Consider the following 23,211-nt stretch of genomic DNA (forward strand, 5'->3'; position numbering starts at 1 on the left):
GCAGAGCGACCGGAGATGCAATCCGGAAAATAATCGCATCTCTGGCAAGGTGAGAAACTGAAAATAAGTTTCCCCCGACCCCCTCCCCCTCCCCCACATAAAACAAACGGGAGAACATTTACACAGACTTTCAACATACACTCAAAATTTAAAAAAGACGAAAAACAGACAGACTGTTGGCAGGGCTGCCAATTGTAAGTAAGTAAGTAAGTTTTATTTATATAGCACGTTTTAAGTCAACTCGCATTGACATCAAAGTGCTTTACATAAATTAAATAATAAGTTTCCATACAAACCATAGAAAAAGGTTAAAAAAAAAAGAATAAAATGGACACATTATAGAGTTCAACACAAACGTCCCCCCACAGCAGAATCAAAAATTCCACTGTGGGGAAAGGCACCAGAAAGTTAAGTCCTCTTCCTCTCTGAAACACCCGAGGTCGGGGCCCATTTGTGGCCTTGCAGCCAGTCTGATGATTTTCAGGGCCCTCTTGCCGTGAAGATGGAACTTCGGCGTCGGGTGAAACATTCCTCAGCGGCTTGGAAAAGTCTGGAGCGGCTGCCTCCTCCCTGGAGACCGGGGCACTCGTAGTCCTCAGGACGCGCCGGTTGGAGCTCCGACCCCGGCGAACTCGATCCCTGGCTCTGCGGCGCTCCAAATCCAGCGCCGCCTGCGGCCAAACACCCGCAGCCACAGTTCCGCGATGTTGGGATCGACGGCCACAGCGCTCCGGAGCTTACCGCACGGCGACCCGGTAGGCATCGCCTGCTCCGTGTTGGTATCCCAGCGCTGCGCCGCCGAAGCTGTAGTCCCAGCCGGTCCCGACAGGAAACGCCGCTCCATTTTCGATGGTAGGCCGCGAGGACGGGGCGAAGAAGCAGCTTGGAGGGATGCTGCCTCTCCGACCAGGTAGGGGACTAAGAAATAAAGTTCCCCCTTCCCCACCCCCACCCCCCACATAGAAGACCTCCACTAACATTTTTTAACAGGACAAAATAAAATAAAATTAAAAAAAGGTGTAGAGACGGACTGCAGGCAGGCTGCCATACGCAGACGGCGCCCACTCCTGCACATCCGCCATAAGAGACATAATTGTGCAGCGCCCCTGGTGGTAACATGAGGTAACCTGATCATAACTGTGCAAAACTAGTCGGCAGTGTAAACAAAGACATTGACTATAGAAGATCACAGTTGGTGAGTTTAGTGTTGTGCAGTGTTCAAGAGCCTGATGGTTGCTGTGAAGAAGCTGTTCTTGAACCTAGTCGTCACGGATTTCCATTCATAAAGAACATAGGATCTGCACACAAAGTATTTTTTGGAGGAACTGAAGGAAATTCACATTAGGCAGGAAATGGTGTTGGATAGACTGATGGGACTGAAGGCTGATAAATTCCCAGGGCCTGATGGTCTGCATCCCAGGGTACTTAAGAAAGTGGCTCTAGAAATCGTGGACACATTGGTGTTCATTTTCCAATCTTCTATAGATTCAGGACCAGTTCCTGTGGATTGGAGGGTAGCTAATGTTATCCCACTTTTTAAGAAAGGCGCGAGAGAAAAAACACGGAATTATAGACCAGTTAGCCTGACATCGGTGGTGGGGAAGTTGCTGGAGTCAATTATAAAAGATGAAATAGTAGCAATGTTACAACATTTTGAGATTTTAAAAATCAAGTCTGCAATTTATCCCATCAGATAAAGCATAAAAAGAAGTTTAATTTGACACCTAATTCACTTTCATATCTTCAGTATTAAAAACGTTATGGCCATTTTCATACTCGGAAATTAGCATCTTGTTCCCTATTGCTTTTCCATTGACTTAACGCAAAAGCTGTGATCAAGGACAGTCAAAAGCCCATAACATTCTTAAAAATTAAGAGAACTGAAAGAAATTTTCAGTTATTATAGTTTGAAGCATTCTGAAACAAATATGAAACAATCTTACTTGGATGACCTGAAATTAAAGCATATAATTAGTTAGTTACCCAATTGTAGCTAATTAAATAATTCAATTACTAGATCTAAACAACTATCCATTTCTTAAGAAAATATTAACATTTTTAAATAGCCTAAGTGTCCAAATAGCATACACACAAGAATTCACAATATAACATGATTTTTAAATCTCATTGTCATGGATTTATAGGCCAAATGGAAGGAATTTAATGTTTTATACCTGTAAATTAATGGCCATTTAAATCATCTTGCGAGTGGAATTTTCTGGAACGCGATCATTTGGAACGTTGCGGCTGCGGTGAATTTAAACCCCATATCAGCAGGAAAAATACTGCCGGTTCGTATGGGGAAAAAATCACCGTTTCGCAACGTAAAATGTGAATTAAAGGCATCTTATGGAGTACTTTTATACATAAAATATACGGCTTTCATTTACCTGTCCCGTACGTGAAATCCGTCCCCGTTGTCGGCGTTGACGGCGTTGACGGCTTTAGAAGTTGATTTTTAAATTACTCCAGCACTGAACTTGGCGGGCGATTAAAAAAAAAATTCACAGAACGCCCGTCGGAACAATTCTTTAGCAAAAGCTTGCACTCCGAGAAAATATAATCCAGGACAGGGAGGTGAAAACCGCATTTTAACCCCCCCCCCCCTCCCCCACCCCCCTCAGAGGCGCCAAATTCGCGCACACGGCCAGTGGCAGAACTGCAGCGCCGCTGAAGGTAAGTTTTTTAACATACCTAGAAATAGCGGCACATTTGGATAGCAATATGATGTAATAGGATCGGTCCGAGTCAGCATGGATTTACGAAGGGGAAATCATGCTTGACTAATCTTCTGGGAATTTTTGAGGATGTAACTAGGAAAATGGACAAGGGAGAGCCAGTGAATGTAGTGTACCTGGACGTTCAGAAAGCATTTGATAAGGTCCCACATAGGAGATTAGTGGGCAAATTTGGAGCACATGGTATTGGGGGTAGGGTACTGACATGGATAGAAAATTGGTTGGCAGACAGGAAACAAAGAGTAGGGATTAACAGGTCTTTTTCAGAATGGCAGGCAGTGACTAGCGGGGTACTGCAAGGCTCGGTGCTGGGACCGCAGCTATTTACAATATAAATCAATGATTTAGATTCAAAGTAACATTAGTAAATTTGCAGATGACACAAAGCTGGGTGGCAGTGTGAACTGTGATGAGGATGCTATGAGGATGCATGATGACTTGGACAGGTTGGGTGAGTGAGCAGATGCATGGCAGATGCAGTTTAGTGCGGAAGAATGTGAGGTTATCCACTTTGGTGGCGAAAACAGGAAGGCAGATTATTATCTGAATGGGGTCAAGTTGGGTAAAGGGGGCGTACAATGGGACCTGGGGGGTCCTTGTTCATCAGTCACTGAAAGTAAGCATGCAGGTACAGCAGACAGTGAAGAAAGCAAATGGCATGTTGGCCTTCATAACAAGAGTTGAGTATAGAAGCAAAGAGATCCTGCAGTTGTACAGGGCCCTGGTGAGACCACACCTGGAGTATTGTGTGCAGTTTTGGTCTCCTAATTTGTTGAAGGACATTCTTGCTATTGAGGGAGTGCAGCGTAGGTTCACGAGGTTAATTCAAGTTCAAGTTCAAGTTCAAATTTATTTGTCACATATGTGAAATGACATTTACCATGCAGCGTTACAATTCAAAAAAGGACACAATACACAACATAATCCAACACAGACATCCACCACAGCATTCTTCACTGTGGTGGATGGCAATACAGTTCAGACAATCCTCCTCCCTTGTTCCTTGACCCTCCGTAGTCGCCGCTACGGACAACCCGATGTTCAGTCCCTCTGGTCGGGATGGTCGGAACGCCGACGTCGGGACAGGTCGGGCACACCCCGTGGCCCGGAGCTCCCAAATCGGCCACCTCCTTACCGGAGACCGCGGCTTCCAGATGTTGTAGGCTGCAGGTCGACGGTCGGAGCTGTTCTCCGGCGACCCCCGGCAAAGGGTCCGCGATGTTAACGAACCCGCTGTACCGCCATTGAAGCTCTGGGCCCGACTCTGGGAATGGCCGCACCTAACCAGCTGTAAGGAGGGGATGGGGTGAAGAAGTAACAAGGAAGAAAGTCGCATCTCCATCGAGGTAGGTGCCTGAAAACGGTTTCCCCCCCACCATCCCCCACACAAGACACACAGAGAAACACTAAAACATACTTTTGGACATACTAAAAAAAAAAAAATGTCGAAACCACTGCAGGCGATGCAGCCGACTCGCAGCGCCACCACTCCCGGGATGGCGGGACCGTCATATGTTGATAGAATGGAGCGGCTGGGCTTGTATACTCTGGAATTTAGAAGAATGAGAGGAGATCTTATTGAAACATATAAGATTATTAAGGGATTGGAAAGGCTGCTAGAGGCAGGAAATGTTCCCCAAGTTGGGGGAGTCCAGAACCAGGGGCCACAAGTTTAAGAATAAGGGGTAGGTCATTTAGAACAGAGATGAGGAAAAACATTTTCACCCAGAGAGTTCTGAATCTGTGGAATTCTCTGCCTCAGAAGGCAGTGGAGGCCAATTCACTGGATGCACCACCATCTTGACTAAAGAAATCCCTCCTCATCTCCATTGTAAAGGTCCGTCCTTTAATTCTGAGGCTGTGCCCTCTGGTCCTCGACTCTCCCACTGGTACAAACATCCTCTCCACATCCACTCTATCCAGGCATTTCACTATTTGGTAAGTTTCAATGAGGTTTTCCCTTCATCCTTGTAAACTCCAGCTAGTACAGGCCCATTGCCATCAAACTCGCATCATGTGTTAACCCAGGTACCCAGACATGGCGTTGAAGGACGAGAAGCTGAAGCAAAGAAGTCGAAGCCAAATAGCCGAATGGAAACAAAGCCGAAACGGCAAATAACCGAAAGCATACGAAGCCGAAACGCCAACGAACTGAAAGGACGGGACGCCTAAAAGCCAACTAACCGAAAGGCTGCGTCGCCTAAAAACCAACTAACTGAATGCCGCTCTACCTAAAAGTCAAATAACAGACCTGACATAGCTGGGGGGCGGGACTTGTCAGCGATTGGTCCAGACCCCCGCGTCCATCACATCACTGGCTGGTGGAGACGGGAGGGTGGGGGTCATTTTCCCACACAAGACATTATTTGATTTTTCCACAGAGCGGCATTCAGTTAGTTGGCTTGTAGGCGACGCCGCCTTTCGGTTCGTTGGCGTTTCGGCGTCGTATGTTTTCGTTTCGGTGGCGTTTCGGCTTCGTTTGCTTTCGGTTATTTGGCTTTAACTTCTTTGCTTCAGCTTCTAGTCCTTCGTCGCCACGTCCGCACACGGTTAACCCAATCCTTCCTGGGTTGAGCCGCTGGGATCCTCCAGTACTTAGTGTTTTGCTCTGGTTTATCCAGGTTTGTTAGGATAGAGTTCGGAGGTCACAGCTTTAAGACCACCTGTCGGGGAACGTGATCATGAATGGAAATCACCACTTCCTCTCAACCCCCGAATGTTGCGTTTGGCCTAAAGTCCCAGGTTGCTCTAAAGATGCGGAAACTTCACCATTTAATGATACTTTCAGCATCAGGTATGATTCAGAAACATTGAGCTGTGAGATAACCTGACTAAAGATGGGACGACAGATGGCACAATGGGCTAAGTGTTCGGCTGGCGATCGGAAGGTAGCCATTTCGAATCCCGCTTGGAGTGCATACTGTCGTGTCCTTGGGCAAGACACTTCATCCACCTTTGCCTGTGTGTGAATGTGTGTGAATGTGTGTGAGTGATTGGTGGTGGTCGGAGGTGGTAGGCGCAGATTGGCAGCCACGCTTCCGTCAGTCTGCCCCAGGGCAGCTGTGGCTACAGAAGTAGCTCACCACCACCGAGTATGACTGAGGAGTGAATGAATAATGCGATGTAAAGCGCCTTGAGTATTAGAAAGGCGCTATATAAATCCCATCCATTATTATTATTAAAGATAGACACAAAATGCTGGAGTAACTCAGCGGGACAGGCAGCATCTTTGGAGAGAAGGAATGTGTGACGTTTCCGGTCGAGACCCTTCGTAAGTCTAAGAATCAGGGGAGTGGGAGACACCGAGATAAGGAAGTATAAGGTGTGAAAATGAGACATCAAATGGGATGGGATCAAGTACAATGTAGAATAGATCATTGTAGAAGTTGTAGCTAGGAGAAGTTGACAACAAAACGTACAGAGATAAAATCAGGGGGACAGTCAGACTGGTTGGAGAACTAGGAAGGGGGAGGGATGAAGAGAGAGGAAAAGCAAGGGTTACCTAAAGTTAGAGAAATCAATATTCATACCACTGGGGTGTCAGCTGCCCAAGCAAAATATGAGGTGCTGTTCCGCCAATTTGCGCTGGGCCTCACTCTGACAGTGGGATCTGACAGTGGCAGCTCCACTACGATAACATGACTAATATTTATATTCAGTCAATCTGAACAATAAGATCTGACCAATTATAATCTAACAATCAAATCCTAATGGGGACACAAGGAACTGCAAATGCTGGAATCTTGAGGAAAGAACAAAGTGCTGGAGGAATTCATCGAGTCAGTCAGCATCTTTGGAGCAAATGGGCAGACAATGGTTTGGGTCAGGACCCTATTTCAGGGTGAATGGAATCTGAAGAAGGAATCCAACCCAAACCATCACCTATCCATGTTGTCCAGCGATGCTGTCTGACCCGCTGAGTTACTCCAGCACTCTGTGAAATGTCACCTATCCATGTTCTCCAGAGATGCTGACTGACCCGCTGAGTTAAGGGCCTGTCCCACTTTCACAAATTATTCACCAATTCTCCCGTTTTCCCCTTGATTCAAACTCGCAGAATGTTCGTAACGAGTTCGTAGATATATCGTAGCAGCCCGTTATACCAGCTGTAGGTACTCGTGGAACGCTTTTTCCAGCCTGATAAAAAATGTCCACGAGTAAAAAAATAGTCGGGAGGAGAAAAATTGCAACTTACCTGATGCCCCCGAGTACCTACAGCTGACATAACGAGCCGCTACGATATATCTACGGGCTCCTACAGACTCGACATTCTGCGAGTTTGAATCAAGGGGAAAATTTGGGAGAATTTGTGAATAACTCGGGAAAGTGGGACAGGCCCTTAACTCCAGCATTCTATGTGTTGAACTGAATCTTAATCTAGGATCTGAACACCAGGATAGGCTGGGTATCCTATGAGCCCATCATTCACACCTTTTTTATCCTCCAACTTTTCCAATCTTGACAGATCCTTCTTGCTTTCTTGTTGTGCTTTGTAATGAAGAATGTTTCGTTTTATTTTATGTGTATTTTAGAGATAGAGCGTGGATGCAGACCCTTTGGCCCTTCAAGTCTGTGCTGACCAGCAATCGCCAATTCATGCTAGTTCCATCGTACATGCTAGAGACAATTTGCCGAGGCCAATTAACCTACAAACCTGCATGTCTTCGGAGTCTGGGGGGGAAACCGGAGCACCCGGAGAAAACCCACGTGGTCACAAGAAGAATGTACAAACTCCGTACATACAGCACCCGTGGTCAGGATCGAACCTGGGTCACTGGCGCTGTGTGGCAGCGACTCTACCGCTGCGCCACAGTGTTGCTCCATGTACACTGCAGTATCAATGTCTAGAAATGTATCCTGGCCTGTGGCACTACACAGGCTCCTGAGTAACATCAGCACGTCACAATTGGTACTTTTCTCCGGTACTAATGGGGAAGCATGTTGAAACACCAAGCATCCATACTTCAGTTGTGTGGGAAGTCAAAAGAAAAGCCCATAACTAATTGCAGATATTTCTCTGAAGAAGTTCTTCTGAAGAATATCTGAAAGATTAGTCTGGAGTGACTCAGCGGGTCAGGCAGCATCTGTGGAGAATATGGATAGGTGACGTTTCACAGAGTGCTGGAGTAACTCAGCGGGTCAGGAAGCATCTCTGGAGAACAGGGATAGGTGACGTTTCAGGTCGAGACCCTTTTTCAGACAGTCAATCACACTGAAGAATTGTCCAGATCTGAAATGTCACCTATCCGTGTTCTCCCAGGATGCTGCCTGACCCGCTGATTACTCCAGCTTTTTGCTTCGTTTTTTGTTAACCAGCATCTGTAGTTCCCTGTTCCTGCTGATTTTCTATCTCGATTTAAGGAGCTTTGTTTACTTTTCAAGCCATGACAATGGGTATTTTGAAAGCAGAGGTTGGTACGGGTGTCAGGGGTAATGGGGAGAAGGCAGGGGAGTGGGGTTGAGAGGGAGAGATAGATTGGCCACGATTGAAAGGCGAGGTAGACTCGATGATACCGAATTGACCTAATTCTGCTCCTATAGCTTATGAAGTTCTGAAGTTATTTGTTAACTAAATTCCTCCAACTGAAAAAGCAACACTGTTCGCTTCCAATGCAAATATGTGAATACAATTGAAAACAGAAATATCACCTTTCCAAACCTAAAGGACACAAAATGATTGCTAATCACTTTAATCTCTTCAAGGTGGTGAGTCTGTAAGGTAGCACATTTAGTGCCATTGGCCAGGATACATTCCCTGACATTAATACCACATACGTTCATCATTACAGAGTACAATTTAAGAGGTGTGTGATTGATCTGATTGTGATCGCAACTCGACATTCCACCTGCCTTCAATAACCCTCATACCCCTACGTAGCACAAGTGTGTGTCAGTGGAGCACACAGTCAGTGCACAACAGTTGCCACTTTACAGGAGCCATCTTCGACCCTTCAATACTCAGAAGAGCCTCCGATTAAAAGCAGAAGGGTCTCGACCCGAAACGTCACCCATTCCTTCTCTCTGAAGAAGGGTCTCGACCCGAAACGTCACCCATTCCTTCTCTCTGAAGAAGGGTCTCGACCCGAAACATCACCCATTCCTTCCATCCACATATGCTGCCTGACCCGCTGAGTTACTCTAGCATTTTGTGTCTACCTCAGAAAAAAAGGAGGTACCTAATGATTTTAAATATATATATAATGGGGTCAGTGTTTTACTGAAGCTTTTACGGGCTTTCTCACCAGCACAGAGCTTTTCCAGCTGATCTGGGTAGCCTGGGTCAGAATTGTTTGTTTATCTGTTCCCCTCCACCCCGCTGTTATTTTGGCCCTTTCGATCCCATCAGTGGAATCTGCAGAATGCACTCCAACACCACATCTTATTTTAGAGATAAAAGATAACATCCACTGTTTTGTTGCATGCTTTCAATCCTTGTCGTAAGTATTAAGTCAACACTAAGCTATCCCACAGGATTATAACCAAATCTTAGGATGTTTTGTAATATTTTAAAGAATATTGGAAGCATAGAAACCTAGAAAATAGGTGCAGGAGGAGGCCATTCGGCCCTTCGAGCCAGCACCGTCATTCATTGTGGTCATGGCTGATCGTCCCCTATCAATAACCCGTGCCTGCCTTCTCCCCATATCCCTTGATTCCACTAGCCCCTAGAGCTCTATCTAACTCTCTCTTAAATCCATCCAGTGACTTGGCCTCCACTGCCCTCTGTGGCTATGCGGCTTATCTGGCTGGTTTTAGTGTTGAAAATTTGTTTTTTACCATTACGCTCTTTTAGGAAGGATAATAATAATAATAATAATAATAACTTTATTTATAAAGCACTTTAAACAACTACAGTTGCCACAAAGTGCTGTACATGAGAAATCATGAACAAAAAGCTATTACAAACAATTAAAAACCATTAAAAACCGTAAAACGAAGGACTATAAAAAAACACACTAAAAATTAAAAGACATTAAAAGCACTGAAAACAGGAGCAATGCCTCAGCCAGTGTCGAAAGCCAAAGAATAAAAATATGTTTTTAGGGAGGATTTGAAGATGGACAGTGAGGGGGCCTGTCTGATGTGCAGCGGCAAGGTGTTCCAGAGTGCCGGAGCAGCAACAGAAAAGGCTCTATCCCCTCTGAGCTTCCGCTTAGACCTTGGTACCTCAAGGAGCAGCTGATCAGCTGACCTGAGGCACCGGACAGGAGCATATAGGTGGAGCAGCTCAGAGAGGTAAGGCGGGGCGAGCCCATTCAACGATTTAAAAACAAATAAAAGAATTTTGAAATGAACTCGAAAGTGCACTGGGAGCCAGTGTAGGGAGGCCAAAATTGGCGTAATGTGCTCCCTCTTTCGAGTTCCAGTCAAAAGGCGAGCGGCAGCATTTTGAACAAGCTGGAGACGAGCCAATGAAGCTCGTGCGACTCCAGAGTAGAGTGCGTTACAGTAATCCAGCCTAGATGTAATAAAGGCATGGATTACTGTTTCAAAATGCTCCCGCTCGAGAATGGGCTTCACCTTTGCCAGCTTCCTTAGGTGAAAGAAGCTGGACTTAACCACCGCGCCTATTTGTTTGTCTAGTTTAAAATCACCGTCCATCCTAAAACCCAGGTTCAAGACAGTTGGCTTTACAGACAATGCCAGTGGACCCAAGTCAACAAAGGGAGGTTCACGGCAGCCATTGGGGCCAAACAAAATCACCTCTGTCTTCTCTTCATTAAGTCCCAGAAAGTTTAAGGCCATCCAGGACTTTGTCCTCAAGACAAGACAGAAGTGATTTTAGAGAATAGTCTTCTTCTTTCCTGACTGGCATATAGCGTGGCATATTCCCCTGAGGGGGAATTTCTTTAGTCAGAGGGTGGTGAATCCGTGGAATTCTTCGCCACAGAAGGCTGTGGAGGCCAAGTCAGTGGATATGATTAGGGCAGAGATAGATAGATTCTTGATCAGTACGGGGTTATGGGGAGAAGGCAGGAGAATGGGGTTGAGGGGGAGAGATAGATCGGCTATGATTGAATGGTGGAGTAGATTTGAGGGGCCGAATGGCCTAATTGTGCTCCTATCACTTCTGACCTTCTGACCACCCGCACGCCCCCCAGTATCTGCATCTTGTAAACTATCCGACCTGTTCCAAACCAAAGGATATGGATCACATATCTGCCCCCTCCCCACCCTGCATCCTGTTTCTGCTCTGCTGGCAGCCTTTCAATACAGCGCTGGGTACAAGTTGAAAGGCAGACTCCACTTTCTTCAAAATAATGCTCTGTGCCTGCGCTGTGGCAGGTGTTGGCAATCCCTTGCTCTCGGCACTCTGTGTCGGCAGAGGTCACGGAGTCACACGGCACGGATACAGGCCCAACTTGCCCATGCCGACCAACAGGCCCCATCCACACTTGTCCCACCGGCCCACGTTTGGCCCATATCCCTCCAAGCCTGTCCTATCCATGTACCTGTCCAAAAGTCTTTCAAACGCTGTTCTAATCACAGCCTCAACTACCTGCTCTGACAGCTCGTTCCATACACCCACCACCCTCTGTGTGAAAAGTTGCCCCTCAGGACCCTGTTAATGCTTTCCCCTCTCACCTTAAACCAAAGTCCTCTGGTTCTTGATTCCTCTACTCCAGGTGGCATTCCCCACACCTATTCCCCCTCGTTTTCCTTTCACTTTGGCACGTGAGGGGCCGAGCTGCAGGGAGAGGTTGGGTAGGCTGGGAATGTATTCCTTGGAAGGCAGGAGGATGAGGGGTGATCTTGTATAGGTGTAACAAATCATGAGGGGAATAGATCGGCTGAATGTCCCTTTGTGCTTCATGCCTCTCTGAGTATGATTGGAAAAATGTGCAGACTATTCACTAGACAATAGGACAATAGGTGCAGGAGAAGGCCATTCGGCCCTTCGAGGCAGCACGGCCATTCACTGTGATCATGGCTGATCATCCACAATCAGTACCCCGTTCCTGCCTTCTCCCCATATCCCCTGACTCTGCTATTTTTAAGAGCCCTATCTGGCTCTCTCTTGAAAGCATCCAGAGAACCTGCCTCTACCGCCCTCTGAGGCAGAGAATTCCACAGACTCACCACACTCTGTGAGAAATGTGTTTCCTCATCTCCGTTCTAAATGGCTTACCCCTTATTCTTAAACTGTGGCACCTGGTTCCTGGACTCCCCCAACATCGGGAACATGTTTCCTGCCTCTAGCGTGTCCAAGCCCTTAACAATCTTATATGTTTCAAAGAGATACCCTCTCATCCTTCTAAACTCAAGAGTGTACAAGCCCAGCTGCTCCATTCTCTCAGCATATGACAGTCCCGCCATCCCAGGAATTAACCTTGTAAACCTACGCCGCACTCCCTCAATAGCAAGAATGTCCTTCCTCAAATTAGGTCAGTACATGTCATTGTCATTATGTGTAAACATAGAACATAGAACAGTACAGCACAAGAACAGGCCCTTCGGCCCACAATGCCTGTGCTGAACGTGATGCCAAGTTAAAGTGAACTTTCCCCCTCTCACCATAAAGCTATGCCCCCGAGCATTTGACATGTCCACCCTGGGAGAAAGGTTCTGACTGTCCACCCTTTCGCAGCCACTCATAATTTCTATCAGGGTCTCCCCTCAACCTCTGACGTACCCGAGAAAACAAATCCAAGTTTGGGTTGAGGAATACTCCCATATAACCCTGCGGAACATTTCACAACCTTGTGGTACTTATTTCTCCATAATAATAATAATAATAATAATGGATGGGATTTATATAGCGCCTTTCTAATACTCAAGGCGCTTTACATCGCATTATTCATTCACTCCTCAGTCACACTCGGTGGTGGTGAGCTACTTCTGTAGCCACAGCTGCCCTGGGGCAGACTGACGGAAGCGTGGCTGCTAATCTGCGCCTACGGCCCCTCCGACCACCACCAATCACTCACACACATTCACACACAGGCACACACAGGCAAAGGTGGGTGAAGTGTCTTGCCCAAGGACACAACGACAGTATGCACTCCAAGCGGGATTCGAACCGGCTACCTTCCGGTTGCCAGCCGAACACTTAGCCCACTGTGCCATCTGTCGTCCCATAAGTAATGTCGTCTCAGTTGTGCGGCACGGTGGCACAGCAGTAGAGCCACTGCTATCCATGTAGAGCCACTCCCTCTCCACATTAGTAGAGCATCCAGTAGAGCCACTCCCTCTCGAGAGAAGGAAGCCCGGGTTCGATCCCGACTACTGGCGATGTCGGTACGGAGTTTGCACGTTCTCTCCGTGACCATGTGGGCTTTCTCCAAGATCTTCGGTTTCCTCCCACAGTCCAAAGACCTACAGGGTTGTAGGTTCATTGCCTTGGTATACATATAAATTGTCCCTAGCGTGTGTAGGATAGTGTTAATGTGCGGGGATCGCTGGTCGGCACGGGCCGAAGGGCCTGTTTCCGCGCTGTATCTCTAAACTGAACTAAATTGTTTATTTTCACTATTGAGTTTGTGCACAAGGATTCGAATTTGATCAAAGGAAATCTAAATATTTTCTGAATCAAAACAAAGTGCTTGGCGAATGCCGTGGAGAATGGGATCCAAACTCATAACAGGAAATGCAAGTCATTCCAATCATAGTCATTTAAACTCGGGGGAATTCAGGCAACGAGCCCTGGGCTGTTAACTACACGTTTCCATTGAATTCTGTGGAAATGTTCAGCCTCCGTGTGACCAGTCGTAAAGCAAGAAGGGTGGAACACCACGAATGACCCACAAATTCATTATGTCAAAATAACCTTGCAGGTACCATCGTTACATTAACGAGACTCTTGGACAGGTAGCGTGTAGGAAGGAACTGCAGATGCTGGTTTAAACTGAAGATAGACACAACATGCCGGAGTAGATCAGCTGGACAAGGCAGCATCTCTGGAGAGAAGGAATGGCTGGCGTTTCAGGTCGAGACCCTTCTTCAGACTCAGGAAGGGCCTCGACCCGAAGCGTCACCTATTCTTTTTCTCTAGAGATGCTGCCTGACCCACTGAGTTACTCCAGCATTTTGTGTCTATCTTGACTTGGACAGGTACATGGATAGGATAGGCTTTGAAGGATACGGGCCAAACACAGGCAGGTGGGACTAGTGTAGAAGGGGCATGTTGGTCGGCGTGGGCAAATTGAACCGCAGGGCCCGTTTCCTTGCTGTATCACTGTGGCTTTATGACGCGATGAGGTCTTCCAACATTGAAAAATTCATTATCAATACCAAACCCTTACTCATTTTGCAGATGGCACTAAAATGGGTGATATCGGAGATAGTGAAGATCGTTGCAACATCTTGATTAACTGGGCAAGTGACAATGAAACACTCTTGATCTTTGGCTTTAGGTTACAGGACACAGAGGAGGTGGAGATGGTAGTTCACGTAACAGAATTTGTTCCTGTTCCTGAAGAGACTGCGCTGTGGAGTTCTTTAGTGGACATTCAGGAAAGGCGGTAGATAAGATATAGCACAGACATTGTGGACCGAAGGGCCTGTTCCTATCATAGTATCAACTTCTATCAAAGTCAGTGGTGCAGCTGGTAGAGCCGCTGTCTCTCTGAAACGAAGACTAAAGATACAGCATGGATACAGGCCCTTCGGCCCACCAGGTCCATGCCGACCATCGATCATCAGCCATTCACACTAGTTCTCACCCACTCTGTACACGCCAGGGACAATTTACATGGGCCAAATTCACCTACAAATCCGCACGTCAGGAAACGGAGGAACCAGGAGGAAACAAACGCACGCGGTTTCATGGGGAGAACGTGCAAACTCCACACGGTCAGCACCCGAGGTCAGGATCGAACCGGGGTCTGCGGCTCTGTGAGGCAGCAGCTCTACCCGCTGTTGGCTTCACTGCGATGAGCAAATGAGATGTGGCGCTTTAGTAATCTCCGGTGTGTGTCAGACTCAGCCAGCATGCCGCGATGTTGCTAGGAGCCGAGATCCATGCAGAAAGGAAGAGACTGCGCTCGGGTTCACTGTTGGTCACGCTGACGGGGGGAGAGCACTCTTGTGGGAGCAGCAGGAAGTATCTCTGACACGTCCGGCCTAAAGCACAGACAACTTACACATCCTGCTCTCCTCTCAGCTTCCAGTGGAGCGGTCACACACACACACAACTCCCACTGCAGATGTGGCCCCGAGCAATCCTGGCCCTCTCTCCCCCCCACCCTACCTCCCCCAGCAGCCAGTCAGCCCGACTGGGGCAGCAGCTCGGAGGTAGAGGAACACAGGCGGGTGGGACTGGTGTAGTTGGGGCATCTTGTTCTGCATGGGAAAGTTGAGCTGAAGTCCCTGTTTCTGAAGAAACAAAGAACTGAAGGTGCTGGTTAACACAAAAGATAGACACAACATGCTGGAGCAACTCAGCAGGTCAGGCAGCATCTCTCGAGAGAAGGAATAGAAAATATTCATTTTTTCCAAGGAATTGCATATGCTGGTTTACAGTTGCATGTTCTGACTCCAGGGATTTAGTGGTGCAGCGGTAGAGTTGCTGACTCGCAGCGCCAGAGACACGGGTTCGATCCTGACAACGGGTGCTGTCTGTGTGGAGTTCGCACGTTGTGCTCGTGACCTCTCGTGTGGGTTTCGTCCGGGTGCTCCGGTTTCCTCCCACATCCCAAAAAAATTCCAGGTGTATTAGAAACATAGAAACATAGAAAATAGGTGCAGGTGTAGGCCATTCGGCCCTTCGAGCCTGCACCGCCATTCAATATGATCATGGCTGATCATCTAACTCAGTATCCTGTACCTGCCTTCTCTCCATACCCCCTGATCCCTTTAGCCACAAGGGCCACATCCAACTCCCTCTTAAATATAGCCAATGAACTTTCCAAATGTGCTGCTATCCCATCTTTAATAACTGACTCTAGCATTTTCCCCACTACCGATGGCTTCTGTAACTTGCCCCTAGCGTGCAGGATAGTGCTAGTGCACAGGGCGATCGCTGGTCGGTGGGCCGAAAGGCCTGTTTCCACGCTGTAATCTCCAAATTAAAAAGTAAAGCTAAATGCTGCTCAGTGTCCTGCAACGCCTTGTGTTGCAGAGCTAACACTCACTCTCACTCTGTGGCTGGGAACGACTGGTCTGGACACACCCTTCATTTTAATACAAATTCCTCACCACACACCCACATTCAGCTTTTATCAGCTTCAACAATTTCGCAAACTTGTGGGCAGAGGTGAGTTTTACCAGAATGTTACTAGGACTCACGATGCTGGAGTTACTCAGCAGGTTCAGGCAGCATTTCTGGTTGGGTTGCCAACTTTCTCACTCCCAAATAAGGGACAAAAGGTCAAAATAAGGGACAAATTCCCAACGACAGTTCGTTGACCGACTCGGCCGTGGCTGGGTGAATGATGAGTTGGCCCGGGTGCTGGACTGCACACAAAGCCCAGCCGGCGGGCCAGCTGAGGAGTTTTGGCCCGGGCGCGATATCGCGTGCAAAGCCCAGCACCCCATCCAACTCATGAACCGATGATCGGCCATGGGAAAGAGGGGTGGTTGTGTCGGCGGTAAGCGAAGGTCCGAAGGTCGGACAGCTGGCCGGGCTGCCGACCGACGGGGACACGAGCGAGGCGCTGCTGCTGCTGCACTCCATGGGCTGCACTACGTCGGGACGGGTGAGGCGGGGCCGGACGCGGCATTCCGACCCGACAGTCCCCTCGACCCGAGTATTAGCAGTCAAATACGGGACAAGGGCCGTCCCGTATGGGATAAACTAATTTAGCCCAATATATGGGATGTCCCGGCTAATACGGGACAGTTGGCAACCCTAATTTCTGAGGACCAAGGATAGGTGATACCCTTCTTCAGCCTCTGCCAGAATGCTGCATGGGTTAGGGGGTGTCAGCTACTAGGAGAGGTTGGTCAGACTTGGATTGTTTTCTCTGGAATGTTGAAGGCTGAAGGGAGACCTGATAGAAGGATGCAAAATTATGAGGCATAGATGTGGTAGACATTCAGAACCTTCTTCCACCAGGGTAGAAATATCAAAGACTAGAGTGCATAGCTTAAAGGTGAGGGGTAAAGTTTAAAAGAGATGTGAAGGGCAGGTTTATTACACAGAGGGCGCTGCCAGGGGTGGTGGTGGAGGCAGATTCAACAGTGGTGTTTAAGAGACGTTTAGATAAGCACATGGAAATGTAGGGACTGGGTGGGTGTGGATTTATGTACAGGCAGATGAGATTAGTTTATCTTGGCATCGAGTTTAGCAGAGACATTGTGGGCCGAATGGCGTGTTCCTGTGCTGTGTTGTTTACTTCAGGCACAGCATGGCCCTTCGGCCCACCGAGTCCGTGCTGACCAGCGATCACCCCGTACACTAGCACTATCCTACACACTAGGGACAATTTACACATTACAGAAGACAATAAACCTACAAACCTGCACGTCTTTGGAGTGTGGGAGGAAACTGTACAGACAGCATCTGTAGTCAGGATTGAACCCGCTTCTCTGGCACTGTAAGGCAGCAACTCTACTGCTGCGCCACCGTGCCGCCTGGTTCTATATTCCATTACAGCAACAAACAGCATGAATTAAGGGAGAACTTATTTAAAAAGGAGTTGGTGATCCCTTCAATAGCACTGGTGGGGACAGGATGGGTGGTCTTTATACTGCTGTCCTGGGGGCCATAATTAGAAACATAGAAACATAGAAAATAGGTGCAGGAGGAGGCCATTCGGCCCTTCAAGTCAGCACCCCCATTCATTGTGGTCATGGCTGATCATCCCCAATCAGTAACCCGTGCCTGCCTTCTCCCCATATCCCTTGATTCCACTAGCCCCTAGTGCTCTATCTAACTCTCTCTTAAATCCATCCAGTGACTTGGCCTCCACTGCCCTCTGTGGCAGGGAATTCCACAAATTCACAACTCTCTGGGTGAAAAAGTTTTTTTCTCACCTCAGCCTTAAATGGCCTCCCCTTTATTCTAAGTATGTGGCCCCTGGTTCTGGACTCGCCCAACATTGGGAACATTTTTCCTGCATCTAGCTTGTCCAGTCCTTTTATAATTTGATATGTTTCTATAAGATCTCCCTCTCATCCTTCTAAACTCCAGTGAATACAAGCCTAGTCTTTTCAATCTTTCCTCATATGACAGTCCCACCATCCCAGGGATCAATCTCGTGAACCTACGCTGCACTGCCGCACTTGATAAAGGGCTGCGTGTCACCGTGTCACCTCAGTTTGGGACAACAATTACAGTCAACATTGCCTACAAGTTGGACATACGGCCCTGCACATTCCAGAGTGTTACTGCATCTACCATCTGCTTCATCTTGAGGCATTTGGACTAGCCATAATTTCCACATGAAATCATGCCGGTCACAAAGTTGTGGTCAGGATCCCCGCATGACTGAGACTCGTGGAATGGCAGGCGATGGAGTCTGGAACAAAACCCACAAAGTACCAGAGGAACTCAGCGGGTCAGGCAGCTTCTGCAGAGGTAATGCCGGAGAGAGGAGAAGGTCTTACAAAAAGGGGGGCCCAACCCAATTTGAAGTTGGTTCAGGATAGTAGAAACAAGGAACAGGCAGCATCCCTGGACAACATGGAAAGGCGGCATTACGGATCGGGACCCTTCCTCTGACACTTTAGATTAGTGTAGGAATAGTATAAATGGGTCGGCAAGGATTCGATGGGCCGAAGGGCCTGTTTCCGTACTCTATCTCTACGTCTCTGCAGTAACTGCTGTGTACTGGAAATATATACAATTCTTAAGGGATTGGACAGGCTAGATGCAAGAAAAATGTTCCCGATGTTGGGGGAGTCTAGAACTAGGGGTCGCAGTTAAGAATAAGGGATAGGCCATTTAGGACTGAGATGAGGAAAAAAAAACTTTTTCAGTCAGAGAGTTGTGAATCTGTGGAATTCCCTGCCACAGAAGGCAGTGGAGGCCGGTTCACTGGATGTTTTCAAGATAGAGTTAGATTTAGCTCTTAGGGCTAAAGGAATTAAGGGATATGGGGAAAAAGCAGGAACGGGGTACAGATTTTGGATGATCAGCCATGATCATATTTGAATGGCGGTGCTGGCTCGAAGGGCCGAATGGCCTACTCCTGCACCTATTTTCTATGTTTCTATATGCATACGCATACTCATACTTACTTTATTAGCCAAGTATGTTGGGGAGGGGGAAACTACCTTTCAGGGTCCCTACCTGGTCGGAGAGGCAGCTTTTCTCCGGGCTGTAGCTTCGACCCGTCCTCGCGGCCTACCAGCGGGTCTGGAGCGGCGTTTCCTGTCGGGGACCGCCCAGAACCTCGGCTTCGGCGGCGGCACAGCGCTGGAGCGCTATCGTGGAGCGGGCGATGCCTTGCCTGGGTCGCCGCGCTGGAGCTCCGGTGAGCTGAGACCGCCGGGTAAAACATCGCGGAGCTGCGGGACTGTGGAGCGACCAGCTGCGGGCGGCGGCGCTGAACTTAACATCGGGAGCCTGGGATCTCGCGACGAGATCGCCAGTTGTGCAGCTCCAACCGGCGCGGCCTTGTCGGCTTCGGAAGCCGCGGCCTCCAGTACGGAGGCGGCCGTTCCAGGTGTCCCTAGCCGCTGTGAGGATTCTCCCGACGCCGGAGCACCACCACCCGGCGAGAACGGCCAGGAACATCGGGCCTCCGTAGAGGCAACTGTGGAGGCCTCAATATGCCCGACGTTGGGGACTGGACTTTGTGCCTTCCCTCATGGTGGGAGCCACTGTGGGGGGATGTTCTTTGTGTTTAAGACTCTCATTGGTGTTATGTCTGTATTCTTTCTTTGTGTGCTGCAAAATGGCAAAAAGCATTTCACTTCATTGCACCTATGTGAATGTGACCAATAAAATACCTTTGATACTTTGTTTTGCAACATACAAGGAACTTTGACATATTCAGTTTGATTCTGAGGGGCAATCTTGATCTAGTTGTACAGTCAGCCTGTTAACTAAATGACAGCTCTGAACTTGTATGTGCGGCAGATCGGCGCAGTGTCGACTTGCATTCATACCAATCCTTGTCCATGACGTAATTGTGGGTTACACCCACCCACATACAATCCCAATCGGATGAGTAATTTCAATCAGTAAAAGCCACAACGCCAGGTGATATTTTTATGGTTTATTTCACATTAGAATCCACCAAGACCACCTCCTGTGAACCATCTGGCCCATCAGACCCACGCCACACAATGCGTTTAGTTTGTACCCCGATATCTAGGTGTATATTGAATACATTTATACATTTCCGTAGTGTGGGTGGGATGAGTAATAACTAGAATGGAAAAACCACAACTCTTGTTGTTTTATCTCTCTCTCATGGGAATTGAACTAAAGTTGGGAGGTGAGGGAGCAGGGGGGCGGGTTATATGTTGACAGACAGAGTCCCCTCCTCGTTGCAGAGGTGTCAGTCTAGTCGTGGCCTCTCTGTGCCCAGGGCTAGAGAGGGTTGGACTGGGTTAGTGATGGTGGGCGGGCACTAGGACCCGGCAGCCGCGCTCCTGCTGCCCGTGTCTATATCAGAGACGACTGCTCAAAGTTCAAGTGGAAACTCGCTGCCTGCACCTTTTCCCTTAAACGTGTGTGTGTGTGTGGGGGTCCGCGGGGGGAAAGCGAGAGAGAGAGGGGGGCGAGATGAAAGACCCCGTCACTGGATGCACTGTAAGTCCTATCAATGCGCTTGTTTTTGTCCATGCTTCTTGCTAAACCAGTGGGGGAATTGGAAACCTCTTAATGTAAAGGTGGGCAAAAGTTTGGGGAAATTCTTAAACTCTGTGTTGCACATGTTAACAATGTCAAAGTTTTTTTTGCCCCAAAGATAGGTTGCTGCATTGCATGCTATATCCAAACTGTTTCATTTTCCATGCAAGTATAAACGGATTCGCCCATTAAGTGCGTTTCCACAGTCATAGATAGGCGTTGTATCCCGCAGGATGTTGCTTGCTCCATGAAGAAACTCGTTGGGAGGGTGCAGGAAGGAACTGCAGATGCTGGTTTAAACCGTAGATAGACTCACAATGCTGGAGTAACTCAGCGGGACCGGCAGCAGCATCTCTGGAGAGAAGGGAATGGTTGACGTTTCGGGTCGAGACCCTTCTTCAGAGAAAAAGACCACCGGCCAGTCTACATTTGAGCACAGAGTTGGGGACAGGTGGAGCAGGGGAACAGGCCATTCGGCCCACCAGTGACTTGCGGAGTTCCACAGGGGGTCGGTGCTGGGGCCACTACTCTTCACCTTGATATTAGTGATTTGGATGAGGGGATTGAAGGCTGTGTGGCCAAGTCTGCGAATGATACAAAGATAGGTGGAGGGTTAGGTACTAGTGTAGAAACATAGAAAATAGGTGCAGGAGTAGGCCATTCGGCCCTTCGAGGCAGCACCGCCGTTCAATATGATCATGGCTGATCATCCAAAATCAGTACCCCGTTCCTGCTTTCCCCCCATATCCAGTGATTCCGTTAGAAACATAGAAATTAGGTGCAGGAGTAGGCCATTCGGCCCTTCGAGCCTGCACCGCCATTCAATATGATCATGGCTGATCATCCAACTCAGTATCCCGTACCTGCCTTCTCTCCATACCCTCTGATCCCCTTAGCCACAAGGGCCACATCTAACTCCCTCTTAAATATAGCCAATGAACTGGCCTCGACTACCCTCTGTGGCAGAGAGTTCCAGAGATTCACCACTCTCTGTGTGAAAAAAGTTCTTCTCATCTCGGTTTTAAAGGATTTCCCCCTTATCCTTAAGCTGTGACCCCTTGTCCTGGACTTCCCCAACATCGGGAGCAATCTTCCTGCATCTAGCCTGTCCAACCCCTTAAGAATTTTATATGTTTCTATAAGATCCCCTCTCAATCTCCTAAATTCTAGAGAGTATAAACCAAGTCTATCCAGTCTTTCTTCATAAGACAGTCCTGACATTCCAGGAATCAGTCTGGTGAACCTTCTCTGCATTCCCTCTATGGCAATAATGTCCTTCCTCAGATTTGGAGACCAAAACTGTACGCAATACTCCAGGTGTGGTCTCACCAAGACCCTGTACAACTGCAGTAGAACCTCCCTGCTCCTATACTCAAATCCTTTTGCTATGAAAGCTAACATACCATTCGCTTTCTTCACTGCCTGCTGCACCTGCATGCCTACTTTCAACGGGACACAAAATTGCTGGGGAAACTCAGCGGGTGCAGCAGCATCTATGGAGCGAAGGAAATAGGCAACGTTTCGGGCCGAAACCCTTCTTCAGACACCCCCACATGCCTACTTTCAATGACTGGTGTACCATGACACCCAGGTCTCGCTGCATCTCCCCTTTTCCTAGTCGGCCACCATTTAGATAACAGTCTGCTTTCCTGTTTTTGCCACCAAAATGGATAACCTCACATTTATCCACATTATACTGCATCTGCCAAACATTTGCCCACTCACCCAGCCTATCCAAGTCACCTTGCAGTCTCCTAGCATCCTCCTCACAGCTAACACTGCCCCCCAGCTTAGTGTCATCTGCAAACTTGGAGATATTGCCTTCAATTCCCTCATCCAGAACATTAATATATATTGTAAATAGCTGGGGTCCCAGCACTGAGCCTTGCGGTACCCCACTAGTCACCTGCCTGCCATTGTGAAAAGGACCCGTTTACTCCTACTCTTTGCTTCCTGTTTGCCAGCCAGTTCTCTATCCACATCAATACTGAACCCCCAATGCCGTGTGCTTTAAGTTTGTATACTAATCTCTTATGTGGGACCTTGTCGAAAGCCTTCTGGAAGTCCAGATACACCACATCCACTGGTTCTTCCCTATCCACGCTACTAGTTACATCCTCGAAAAATTCTATAAGATTCGTCAGACATGATTTACCTTTTGTAAATCCATGCTGACTTTGTCCAATGATTTCACTACTTTCCAAATGTGCTGCTATCCCATCTTTAATAACTGACTCTAGCAGTTTCCCCACTACCGATGTTGGACTAACTGGTCTGTAATTCCCCGTTTTCTCTCTCCCTCCCTTCTTAAAAAGTTGGGTTACGTTTGCTACACGCCAATCCTCAGGAACTACTCCAGAATCTAAAGAGTTTTGAAAGATTATTACTAATGCATCCACTATTCTACTTCTTCTTCTTCTTTGGAGTTTTACGGCAGCCGGCATCCACAATGTTGCATTGCTGCCACCTTCTGGCTTCACTCCACAGTCCTCATGTCTTTACATTATATCCTTTTTATAAGGCCAGAGGCCCTCAAGAAATTAAACAACACCTTTACTCCTTTTCCTTCCCCTCCATACTCTAGAGTGTTCTTTTCTGATATATCTGTCATTCCAATTTTCTTCATTTCACTGATCAAAACTCTTCTTTCTGTTCCATATCTTCTACATGCAACTAGAGCATGCTGAACTGTTTCTGGCTGATGGCATTCCTCACACATCCCAGTAGGGTGTTTTCCCAACATTTTTAATGTGCTGTTCAGGTGAGTGTCCTATCCTCAATCTTGCTAAT

The 23,211-nt window shown here is 47.8% G+C and overlaps 1 protein-coding gene across 2 annotated transcripts in view; it reads left to right on the forward strand.

Moving 5' to 3' along the window:
* Positions 1-20,128: 20,128 nt before the first annotated feature.
* Positions 20,129-23,211, forward strand: part of nostrin (nitric oxide synthase trafficking) — a 56,182-nt gene continuing 53,099 nt past the window's right edge. The window contains exon 1 of one of the 2 annotated variants that reach the window (XM_033023655.1): positions 20,129-20,382. In XM_033023655.1, coding sequence (XP_032879546.1) covers positions 20,356-20,382 — 27 coding nt within the window. In that variant the 5' untranslated portion in view covers positions 20,129-20,355. The remainder of the gene's footprint in view (positions 20,383-23,211) is intronic. The other variant, XM_033023656.1, reaches the window with a different exon arrangement.

This window comes from Amblyraja radiata, chromosome 7 (genome assembly GCF_010909765.2).
Source record: "Amblyraja radiata isolate CabotCenter1 chromosome 7, sAmbRad1.1.pri, whole genome shotgun sequence".
NCBI classification, from domain to species: Eukaryota; Metazoa; Chordata; class Chondrichthyes; order Rajiformes; family Rajidae; genus Amblyraja; species Amblyraja radiata.